General features: G+C 46.2%; 1 protein-coding gene across 5 annotated transcripts in view; it reads right to left on the bottom strand.

Annotated features, from left to right (window-relative positions):
• Nucleotides 1–12,600, bottom strand: part of LOC101933945 (cullin-associated NEDD8-dissociated protein 1-like) — a 35,033-nt gene extending 22,433 nt beyond the window's left edge. For all 5 annotated transcript variants that reach the window (XR_006174330.2, XM_042849873.2, XM_042849875.2 and 2 more), the window contains exons 1-3: nt 12,315–12,600; nt 8,292–8,435; nt 52–206 (exon numbers count right to left, since the gene is read on the bottom strand). Coding sequence is in view for 3 of the 5 variants with exons in the window: in XM_042849873.2 (XP_042705807.2) it covers nt 52–206; nt 8,292–8,435; nt 12,315–12,382 (367 nt within the window). In the remaining 2 variants the exon portion in view is untranslated. The remainder of the gene's footprint in view (nt 1–51; nt 207–8,291; nt 8,436–12,314) is intronic.

The following is a 12,600-nucleotide window of genomic DNA, read 5'->3' as shown; positions in this document are numbered from 1 at the left end:
TCTGAACTCTGCTTCCTAAAGGCTGTAGTAGATTTTAGGGAGGAATTTTACCTGTAGATGCTGGAGGCAGCTCTGAGATGACTGTTTTCAGACCAATGCTGGAGATATCCCGAAGTTGTTCCTTGTCTGATAACATGTTTGTGCACAGAGAGTCCACAATAGTTTCTACCTGATATTCTTTCACTTTGCTGACCAAAGGGCCCAAACTACAGAAGGAAAAAAGAAGACAGACCAAATGTGAAGAAAGCCATTCTTTAGAAACTACACTTCATGTCAAAAGGAAGGATGATCTGGTTGGTGTTGGATTTCAGATGTATCCTTCAGATTTCTTTAAGATAAAGGGGGCACCAGATCTAATGTTGCAAACACAGCCATCATTACTGAAACATGTTTAAAATCCAAAACTGATGTCAGATGGTTTGTCAGAAATCTATACTCATCATACTTTGTATTCCTAGCTAGTTAGCACATCAGATAGCGTCTGATAGGGTTACCATATGTCCTCTTTTTCCCGGACATGTCCGGCTTTTCGGCAGTCAAACCCCCGTCCGGGGGGAATTGACAAAAAGCCGAACATGTCCGGGAAAATGGCGGCTCTGTTTAAGAGCCCGGCTGCCTGAACACTACCGGCTTCGGGCAGCCCCGTGCCTGGAGACCCTGCGCCGCCGGAGCCCGGGAGGGGAAGTGCCCGGCTGGGGGCGCAGGGTCTCCAGGCACGGGGCTGCCCGAAGCCGGTAGCTCTCGGGCAGCCCGGCTCTTAAATAGAGCCGCGAGGGCTGGAGCCGCCGGGGCTGTGTGTAACTGACACAGTGTCAGTTACACAGAGCCCCAGCCGCTGGAGGCTCTGTTTAAGAACCGGGCTGCCCGAGAGCTACCGGCTTCGGGCAGCCCCGTGCCTGGAGACCCTGCGCTGCCGGAGCCCGGGAGGGGAAGTGCCCGGCTGGGGGCGCAGGGTCTGGAGGCAGGGGGGCTGCCCGAAGCCGGTAGCGCTTGGGCAGCCCGGTTCTTAAACAGAGCCTCCAGCGGCTGGGGCTGTGTAACTGACACTGGGTCAGTTACACACAGCCCCGGCGGCTCCAGCCCTCGCGGCTCTATTTAAGAGCCGGGCTGCCCGAGAGCTACCGGCTTCGGGCAGCCCCGTGCCTGGAGACCCTGCGCCCCCAGCCGGGCACTTCCCCTCCCGGGCTCCGGCGGCGCAGGGTCTCCAGGCACGGGGCTGCCCGAAGCCGGTAGCGCTCGGGCAGCCTGGCTCTTAAATAGAGCCACAGGAGCTGGAGCCTCCAGCCGCCGGGGCTGTGTGTAACTGACACAGTGTCAGTTACACAGAGCCCCGGAGGCTGGAGGCTCTGTTTAAGAGCCGGGCTGCCCCAGAGCTACCGGCTTCAGGCAGCCCCGTGCCTGGAGACCCTGCGCCGCCGGAGCCCGGGAGGGGAAGTGCCCGGCTGGGGGCGCAGGGTCCGGAGGCACGGGGGCTGCCCGAAGCCGGTAGCGCTTGGGCAGCCCGGCTCTTAAACAGAGCCTCCAGCCGCCGGGGCTCTGTGTAACTGACACTGTGTCAGTTACACAGAGCCAAAGAGGAGAAAAGCCTCCAGCCGCAGGGGCTCTGTGTAAGTGACCCAGTGTCAGTTACACAGAGCCCCAGCCGCTGGAGGCTCTGTTTAAGAACCGGGCTGCCCGAGAGCTACCGGCTTCGGGCAGCCCCCTTGCCTCCGGACCCTGCGCCCCCAGCCGGGCACTTCCCCTCCCGGGCTCCGGCGGCGCAGGGTCCGGAGGCACGGGGGCTGCCCGAAGCCGGTAGCGCTGGGGCAGCCCGGCTCTTAGAGCCTAAGAGGAGCAGAGCTTCCAGCTGCGGGGGCTCTGCTCCTCTTTGGCTCTGTGTAACTTATACAGTCTAAGTTACGCAGAGCCGCCGGAGCCCCGGAGGGGAAGTGCCCGGCTGGGGGCACAGGGTCCGGAGGCATAGGGGCTGCCCAAAGCCCGAGCGCTACCGGCTTCACGGTTTGCTGGGCAGCCTCCAGACCCTGCACCCCCGGCTGGGCACTTCCCCTCCCGGGCACCAGCTGCGCTGGGGAAGCGCCAGCTGGGCGCGCAGGGTCTGGAGGCTGCCCGGGAAACCGTGATGCTGGTAGCACTGGGGCAGCCCTTTCCCCCTGGCTGGGAGTGGGAGGGAGGAGGGGGCGGAGTTAGGGTGGGGGAAGGGGCGGAGTTGGGCGGGGCTAGGGGTGGGGAAATGGGCGGGGCCATGGCCCGTGGAGGGTCCTCTTTTTTTATTTATGAGATATGGTAACCCTAGCGTCTGATCCAAAACTCACTGAAGTTAATGGAATCATAGAAGATTAGGATTGGAAGAGACCTCAGGAGGTCATCCATTTCAACCCCCTGCTCAAAGCAGTACCACCACCAACTAAATCACTAGAGACTCATCGAAGTCATTATCAGATCCACAGTGGAGAACATCAGTTAGTCTATTGGAAATATGGAGGGGGAGGCCAAGTTATTTATAGCAAATAAGATTATCTTAATTGAATGTGCAATTTAATAGCTAATAGACTGAATTATGACAAGGCAGCCATGTTAGTTCTTTTAACACCAAAGTCTATAGTCATGTTTTAAAAGGTGCCAAAACTGACCAGTCTAAAAATAACATTAACATTTCCACGTGTAATTTACCTCCTGTTGCCCACTGCTATGCGGGCTGAGAACTCTGCCTCTGTACAGTGTAAGAGCAAGAATTGATTAACCAAATCCAGTATTGAATTTCCTCTCTTATGTCGGTAACAACATGAGCTTTTCTGTAATGAATCCACTATTCCAAATTACATGTGAAAGAACTGTCAGTAGGGTGTTTACAAGCAGTTAGTTGCAAATATTTGATATTCAAAGTTTGAACTGTGTTAGTTAGACAAGTAACATGGTAACGTCTCAGTTCTCTAATCAGATGAATGTAACTCTTCAAATCAGGTTTCAAGTTTCTGAATTCAAAATTCATTCATCTTCCATGAATATTTTATACAATGTCATGGCAATTAGTTGTTTCCACAAAGATTCCACTAACAAATTTGGTTGCTAGAACATTCAGGAAATACAAACACAAAGGAATGCAAACACAGGCAAAGAAAATTCAATTTTTTATTGAGATGAACATTCATAGAAAATATGTTTAGCCCAACTCTAATAGTAATAATCCATTGTACTTCTATAGCTTAAGTGATTTGCTCAAGCTCACACAAATCAGCAACAGCATCAATAACAGAAACCCTCAATCCTGTGCCTTAATTGCATTCTTCCACTTTCCACAGGTCTCACTGGGAAAGTAACTCACAGAGCATCTTGCTTACAGAGAAACACTGTGAGCCAGATTCTGCAGGCTTTATTTAGGGAATGACTTCAATCGGAGTTTGGCCTGAATACTGGCTAAACTATCAGGTTCTCCAATTATTTTCTACTATTTCCTGTGGGCTGGCCCTGCCACATCACATAGTATGGGGACTTAATCCATAACATGCCCCTTTGTGTAACCTGTTGTTTATCAATTAAGAAATCTGTGGTATATGAAAGATGATGTCATACTGTTTTCTGTGTATGCATCTTTAAATGTGAAGGAGTCTCCCAGTCCGACGCAGGAACAGCAGCTGCCATTTTGAATTCCATTTTAGATGCAGAATGTTAGAGGGAGTCATCGTGCTTGTTTGTGCTTGTGACGAACTGGGACTGTTCTTAATGTGGTCTTTGAATGCTGAGTGGGGAGTGTTGGCCTGGGAAGGCAGGGGAGTGTGGCTAGGATGGTCTGCATTGGGGGATGGGAAACTGGCCTTGAGGGAGGATACCTGAGCATGTAACATGAGAACCCAGGAAGGGGTTAGAGTTCAGGTGACATATTTGCCCGGGAAACTGAACAAAGGCTGGGGGAGGAGACGCTGGAGAGAGGTTCAGGAGTTGGCTGGTAATGGAGGGAGCCCAGACCGGGCTCTGCACCCTCCAATGGGCCTGTGGTGCCCCTGGGACCCCAAGATGGACCTAACTGAGGGGGTCCTGTTGTCTGTGCCTGCAAGACCTGTCTTGGACTGTGTTCCTGTCGTCTGAATAAACCTTCTGCTTTACTGGCTGGCTGAGAGTCATGGTGAATCGCAGGAAGCCGGGGGTGCAGGGCCTTGGGTCCCCTCACACTCCGTGACGGTGCTCACCATCTTCCATGTAGAGACTAGACTTGGTCTCTTTCCTCTATTACAAAGTAAGGCATCCAATCTGAATAATACGTATCTTGCGCTTTCCATATGGAAAACTTATCAGAATTTAGCAGCTGGCCGGGGAAGGGAGCCATCTTGCTCAACAGGGTTGTAAAGAAACGCTGCCAAGCTGTTATTCCAAGGTAAAAATACATAGATGACCAGCCCCCAAAGACTTAACACTCAGCAATAGTATTCTCTCAACTGGCTACAAACATAACTATGTGCACGTGGTGAGTGAAAGACGATTACTTTGCCACAATTTTTGCTATTGTCGATAATACCTGTAAGACAAACTCAGTTTTCAAGAATGCTAATGCTTCATATAAACTGGGACTGGAATTTTAGGCTTAGTATCCTGCACTGTATTATGGTAAAACCGTATGACTGCTGTTTCCTTGGGCCTCTTATCAAAGCCAGTTGTGTATCTAGCTCATGAAGAAAGAGTGCCAATTGTTCCGGAGAGTCCAAAACCCTGTGCAGCACCATGTGGCCTCCATCAACATATCCCAATCTTACTAAAGTTTATTTAGATACACAAACGGAGCCAGATCTGGTTCCCACTGAAGCAACCGCAACATTCCCTTTGATTTCAAAGGCAACGGAATGGGACCCTTAGATTAAGAATTCATCATGTAACAATTTGACTATTAAGAATTTTTATATTAGGAAGTGTCACTGTTATGTATTTTGTTACAATATTTATGACTGTCCATAGCTGATAAAATCCCCTGAAAGCCTAAAAACAAAAAGTATCTTTACCTACAGTGTTTTATCCTTGTCTATTTGGCAAACCTTGTATTTTTCCTTGCTGTGATGCTAATTGTGCAAAATCTGTATGAATCTACATTTATTTCCTTTTTGGTGTATCAGAACCATGACAGAATGGGGCATAGACCTGCTGACAGAATATAGCATTTATTAAAGTTGTTAACACTGTGAGCTCATGTGTAACCTGTTTTTTGGTAGGAACTTTTTTCTTTTAATTCCGTGATCAAGGCAAAAATAGATATTTAGAATCCAAATGATTCTTCTGAAGTACAAAAGTTTGAAAAGTAATATAAGCATTAAGCACTAATGTAAGCGCTTTTTGTCCATGAATCTCAAAGTACCTGTTATCCCTATTTTACATATAGCGAAACCAAGACACAGAAATTAAGTGATTTGCCTGGATCAAACAAAAAGTTATGGACGACGCAGGAATAGACGAGAGGTCTCCTGAATCCCAGTCTTGTGCCCTATATAGACCACACAGATCAGATGTTGGGCCTAACCAGACTGTCAGCATCCTAAGGAACCTCTTGTTAAAGATACTGACCATGTGATCATAGAATCGTAGGACTGGAAGGGACTTTGAGCGATCTTCTAGTCCAATCCCCTGTACTCAAGGCAGGACTAAGTATTATCTAGATCAGTGTCTCTCAACCTTTCCAGACTACTGTACCCCTCTCAGGAGTCTGATTTGTCTTGTGTACCCCAAGTTTCACCTCACTTAAAAACTTGGGCTTCAGCCCCACGTGGCAGGCTCAGGCTTTGGCTTTCTGCCCTGGGCACCAGCGAGTCTAACACTGGTGACCCCATTAAAATGAACTTGCCCACAAGTTTCAGAGAACTGCTGATATAGTATATAGAAAAGTATAAACAAGTCATTGTCTGTATGAAATTTTAGTTTGAACTGACTTTGCTAGTGATTTTTATGTAGCCTAGGCAAATATCTAGATGAGCTGATGTACTCCATGGAAGACCTCTGCGTACCCCCAGGGGTACATGTACCCCTGGTTGAGAATCAGGGATCTAGACCATCCCCGACAGGTGTTTGTCTAACCTGCTCTTTAAAATCTCCAATGATGGAGATTCCACAACCTTCTTAAGCAATTTATTCCATGGCTTAACTACCCTGACAGGAAGTTTTTCCTAATGTCCAACCTCAACTGCCCTTGCTGCAATTTAAGCCCATTGCTTCTTGTCCTATTCTCAGAGATTAATAAGAACGATTTTTCTCCCTCCTCCAGGTAAGCAACCTTTTATATACTTGAAAACCGTTATGTTCCCCATCAGTCTTTTCTTCCCCAGACTAAACAAACCCAATTTTTTCAATTGTCCTTTATAGGTCATGTTTTCTACACCTTTAATCATTTTTGTTGCTCTTCTCTAGACTTTCTCCAATTTGTCTACATCTTTCCTGAAATGTGTCACCCAGAACTGGACACAATACTCCAGGTGAGGCCTAATCGGTGCAGAGTAGAGTGCAATAATTACTTCTTCTGTCTTTGTTTACAACACTCCTGCTAATTATTGGTTCTCAAACATTTGTATTGGTGACCCCTTTCACATAGCAAGCCTCTGAGTGTGACCCCCCTTATAAATTAAAAACACTTTTAAATATATTTAACACCATTATAAATGTTGGAGGCAAAGTGGAGTTTTGGATGGAGGCTGACAACTCATGACCCCCCCCCCCATGTAATAACCTCACGACCCCCTGAGGGGTCCCAACCCCCAGTTTGAGAAGCCCTGTGCTAATACATCCCAGAATGTTTTATTTTTTTGCAACAGTGTTACACTGTTGACTCATATTTAGCTTGTGATCCACTACGACCCCCAGATCCTTTTCCGCAGTACTCCTTCCTAGGAAGTCATTTAATCCTATCCTCCAAAGCACTTGCAACCCCTCCAAGCTTGGTATCATTCGCAAACTTTTTTTTGATCTGAAGAAATAAAATTTTACGGATGCAAGTTTAGATATGGCAAAATCTACAATAGAAGCCTTTCAATAGTTTCATCTACTGTTCCTACAAAACTATTATATATTCATCCCTACAATTCACCCCTTTCCACACATCTCTCACCATAACTAGAGACTGTCTTTGCCTTGTATCAGACAGAAAGTATTCATAAGGAAGATTCAAGGAAGTCAGGGCCAGATTAACCTTTTGTGGGCCTGGCATCAAACATATTTGTGGGCCCCCATGGAGGCAATGGAGCATGGTGCAGGGAGGTCAGTCCCCAGACCGAGAGGCCAGCCAGGGGCATTGTAGGGGCGGCCCCGCTCCGCCCAGCCCAGTGGGAGGGCACTATTTACAAACTGGCAGTTGCCAGACCCACAGTGGCCCTGTGATGCCAGCATGCCCCTTCCCCTCAGGGAGTGGGCCCATGCCATGCCACAGAGCTCCCTGCCCAACACCCGCCCGGCCCCACGATTCCCTATGACCAGGGTCCCCACAGACCCACTATGCCCAGTGCCCCCCCAGACCTTCCCCAGAAATGCACAGCGCCCTGCACAACACCACCCCTGCCCATAGCCCCACCACAACTGCCCAGCACCCCCCACAGAACCTTCACTCCCTATTGCCCCAACACACACACACACATCTTCCCCGTCCCCTCACAGCCCAGCACATGCACACACCCAAACTCCCCAGAAATCCACTCCCCCATGCCCTACCTCCCAGCTGCACTCACTGGCCCTGCTCGGAGGGGACTGTGTCTGGTGGGCTGAGCCAGCAGCGCAGCCAGGGCTGGTCCAGGGGACGGGAATTGCTCTGTCCCTTCAGGAGTGGTGTGATCAGCCAGGCCAAGGCCTGCCCCGGCTGGGCTCCCTCAAGATGCACTTGCCTGGAGGGGCCCAGACAAGCCCCCCACATCCTCCAGGCTGAGACTGGCCAGGCTTCTGCACCAGTCCCAGGCGGCTCAGCTCTGGGGAGACAGGTAGGGCCCCACAGGCCTGGAGCCAGAGATGCACTGGGGTCCTGCCAGGAGCAGAGAGGATCAGGGGGGTGGGGACAGCGGGCGTAGAGGAGTCCTCAGCCAGCCAGCAGGCAGGCCGAGAGGAGCAAGTGGTGCACCGGGGGACAAGCGGGGTCTCGGGACGCAGTGCAAGTGGAGTAGGCCATGGCCCCTTCTGAGCATGGGCCCGGCTCCATGGAGCCACTGGCGCCATTGTAAACCTGGCACTGTGGAAGCTATAAGACACTGTATACCTAGGGCTCTATTCTAAAGAATTTTCTGGATTATTTGAGTTTCATGGCTGATAACGTGTATGTTACCCCATACAGAGGATCTTACCACTTGACAGCCAAGTTCTGCACCTCCCCGTTTTTGTCCTCAAGCAATTTTAAAAGCATTTTCACAACTTTCTTCTCACTGTCTTCATCCAGCTTTATGGAATCCTTCTGCAGTTCCATCATCAGGTCATTGGTGGCCATAAATCTGAAACAAGGAACATCAACAATAGGTTGACTGGTATGTAAACACAGATACATTTCACAGAGATCAGTATGGAGAATAAAATTTAGTATTCACATGGCACGAATAGGGAAAGCACTTAAACACCAACTAATTAATCCTCACAACCCTCCTGTGAGTTAGTTGAGAAAGTAGTCCCTCCCTTCCCCACTCCGGTTTGGACAAGTAGGGGAACTCAGGCAGAAGAAATTGGTGGCAAAGAATTCAACTAGTTCAGAACTAAGTGAGCCAAGACACAGGAGAATTTTAAGTTATTCTCTCCCCTCAAATCTACTCTGAAACATGACTATAAAAAATGGTATTGTGGCATTTCACGTGTACTTTGTCTCAATGATTTCAGATTGAATGGTCTCAGGTTACTAGAACAAAATGTGTTTTCTAATTGCCAGTCCTGCAAAAATCAGCGTGGGGTCTGAAAATCCAGATAGGTTCTTTCTAGCTTACACTTCATTACAAGTAATAAAACTTCTGACAGACAGATTCTGCCTTCAGTTACTCTGAGGCACAATTATAAAACTGAGGGCAGAACGTGGTCCAACAACTATACCTTTGCTAATAATTCTGTTGATAATGCACGAGACAAAATAAAATCTAGCTCACTCTCTTGCAAAGTTGACGGGTAAAAACTTATTTTAGTCACTCAAACAAGCAGTTAGTATGCGGAGTACACAGAGAGAAAATCTGTTGAGAAAGAAAGTGCCACTTTTACATAATCACTCCTCAGACTAGAAGTGCACTTTAAAGTTATCTAGGCTAGTGTTTCTCAACCTTTTTGATACCAGGGACCGGCTCACTGCCTTCCTAAACTGTGTCAGGGAGATCTCAGGGACTGGCGCCGCATGGACCGGTCATTGAGAAATACTGATCTAGGCTATATTTAAACTTCTATTGTTCAGTCTAGTCATTCCGTTTGTTTATATCCTTCTGGAGTTTCTTGTATTCTTCAAAAATCTGAATGGTTGTATCATCAGCAAATTTAACCTTCTCTGTTTACTTCCTCCTTAGAGGCCTTTTCTATACTGAAAAAATGTGTGTTTTTCTGCACCAGTGTAGCCCCACCAATGCTACTAATATTGAAATTGAAGATGAGAGAATTAGAGGAATTACTGATCTACAATTTAAACAATATTTGACTTTATTTTTGATGATATATTTGATTTTCTATAATGGAAAAATGTGTGTTTTTCTGCACCAGTTTATCCTACCGCAATAGTTTTGCCATGTCTGTGTGTAAGCCTGTGCTTGAGTAGCAAAATAACTACATCTGGGATAAGAGAGGCTGGACTCTTAGATCACCAGCCAGAAATTGAAGATGAGAGAATTAGAGGAATTACTGATCTACAATTTAAATAATATTTGACTTTATTTTTGATTAAGCAAGGACTATTTAGCTCCATTTTAAATTGGAAGTCTGCACAAAGCTGGAAAACACATGTAAACATCCTTACTAAGAGCTAATGAAGCTACTCTATCATCAGCTTCATTAGGGGGAAAAAAATCTATTTTGTCATAAAAAAAAAAAGACATATCTTCTAGAAGTTATACTGCTGTAAACAAAAACAGCAGTATACTGTTTTATAGGTACTCTTTTATAAAGTACCTCAAACCTTCCTATCTGGCATAAACATTACCCATCCTGGCTGGGGGCAGAGGTACAGTTTGCAGAATTCCAATAGAGTAAAATCTTTCATAGTGAATCAGCAAATTTTTTAAACACGCCTATTACGTTTTATTTATAGAGCACCTTTAATACCACTGACTCCAAAGTCTAACAAGGTTTATTTGCTTTTCCAGAAACATATATACCCAAAAGAATAAAAGCAGTAGAGCATCTTGGTCCATTTAAAGAAGTATTTTGGCAGAAACAAAATATTTCCTCAACATGCCAATATAGTTTAAAAATAAAGGATTTGAGCACAGCAAATACCTGTAATACTGTATCCATATCCTTGGGTACATGTGCTAAACTTTACTGAAATTTCATAAAACACTTTTCAAAGGCAAAATGCTGCACATAAAACATGACAAAAACATGACTAATAAAATTGAAGTACTCCTTAAAGAGGTATTTCAAAATCCAACTGCATGCACGGATGGTAAGACGATACATACACAGGACAATTACCACTTACTTTAAAGAACCTCTAATTAAAATAAAATCATTTAAAAAATCTGAATAAGCTACTAGTAATATTTTAGGATCAAATTCTATTTTAAGATCGGTTCTCTGATACTCTAGAACAAATCCCACTGATGCCAACAGAAGTCACTTAGGGCATAGTTTTGGCCCTGAGATTATTAAAATAGAAGTTGTTTTAATTCGCTTATCTCATTATTAAACTATTTGTTCTGTTTAGGCATTTCTCTCCTTTTGGACAATTAAAAGAGACAATTGCATGTTTCCTTCTAGTCAGTTTCACTTAGGGTTCTCTAGCCCAATGCTGCAATGTTTAAGTTGCAGATGCATATTTAAAAAAATATTAATTTCTGTTTTTTCTTTGAACATAAAAATATCTATATTTTGGGCAGGGCCGCCCAGAGGATTCAGGGGGCCTGGGGCAAAGCAATTTTGGGGGTTCCTTGCATAAAAAAAAGTTGCAATACTATAGAATACTATATTCTCATGGTGGCCCCTGTGGGGCCCGGGGCAAATTGCCCCACTTGCCCCCCCCTCTGGGCGGCCCTGATTTTGGGACCCTAACTACCTGATAATAGTGACCCTTAGTTCCTCTTTAACAGGTTAGGATATCTTAGCCTTTTACTTAATCATTTATTCAGGCCAATAGAAACTACATGTGTTACTCCGTATCAACTTTCCCCTTCACTTTCCTGGCTTATGACTGATGCTTCACCTGCACCAGGGGTCGGCAACCTTTCAGAAGTGGTGTGCCGAGTCTTCATTTATTCACTCTAATTTAAGGTTTTGCATGCCGGTAATACATTTTAACGTTTTTAGAAGGTCTCTTTCTATAAGACTTTACATACAACAATAGTTTAGTTATATATTAAAGTAAATAAGGTTTTTAAAATGTTTAAGAAGCTTCATTTAAAATTAAATTAAAATGCAGAGCCCCCCAGACCAGTGTCCAGGACCCAGGCAGAGTGAGTGCCACTGAAAATCAGCTCGTGTGCCACCTTCGGCACGCGTGCCATAGGTTGCCTACCCCTGACCTACACTGAACTCCAAGTGGGTTTCTTCACCTCCCTCCAAACACATACAAATAAACCAGCGATGAAGGACCACCACCATCCAACTTCTTTTAAAAGAAGACCTCATATGCCTTTTTATTTTTCTTGAACAACACAGAAAACACAGCAGATATTTTCCCAGATAATAGCAGCTGATTAGGATTTTTCTCCCCTAGCTGCTACTGTCCAGTGCCTCTCAGGCCTCATTTCGGGCGGGGGGGTAGGAGGGGAGAGGAGAGAGTACTATAAAAATAAGAGCAAAACCTCTAACCACTTGTAAGATAAACTAAAAAAAAAAATTAGCTTGCTTCCCCACCACCAACCATGGAGCCCTTAGTTTGGGCATTCATGTGTTTACTAATCAATCCCGGAACATGCAGCAGATTCCTGACCCTTTGGGGGGCCGGAGGTTGCGCTAATTAGAGCTGACCCTTAAGGAATTTTGCAATTGGCATCTCCTCTTTGTTAGGGTTTTGTACTAGCTGCAATTAATAAAACAACCCCTCTCTGCTCTAGGAGGGTTGAGCTAGTTGCAGTCAACAAGATCTCTCCCTTGTATGGGTTTGCATATATACACCTTTCTACCCCTAACTAGTGTGTTGCGATTAACAAGATCTCCCCCAAACTAATCTCAAGCAGCAGCTGGGATCCTACCTAAAATCTTTGTCAGTGGATGTCATCTTCTCCAGGAGGTTAGAGATGTGATAGGACACGTTAGTCATCTTGCCCTGCAGCTCCTGGAAGGTGCTCCCCTTACTATAGCCCGGATTTTTTAGGGGGTGTTGAAGTTTCGTGCTGCCCTGAGCTGGGGTGCTGCTTGCTGGAGATCTGCATGGAGAATATGGCGACAGAAGGGACACAGTGAGGCGGGGGGGGGAGGGGGAAGCGTTTCCTCTCTACCCCCCCCCCCCCTTAGAAGTCGCTGGAAAAGCTGAGCCCC

Source organism: Chrysemys picta, chromosome 7 (genome assembly GCF_011386835.1).
Source record: "Chrysemys picta bellii isolate R12L10 chromosome 7, ASM1138683v2, whole genome shotgun sequence".
In the NCBI taxonomy this organism is placed as follows: domain Eukaryota; kingdom Metazoa; phylum Chordata; order Testudines; family Emydidae; genus Chrysemys; species Chrysemys picta.
Note: the sequence above shows the minus strand (reverse complement) of the source record. Positions and strands in the feature narration are given on the sequence as shown.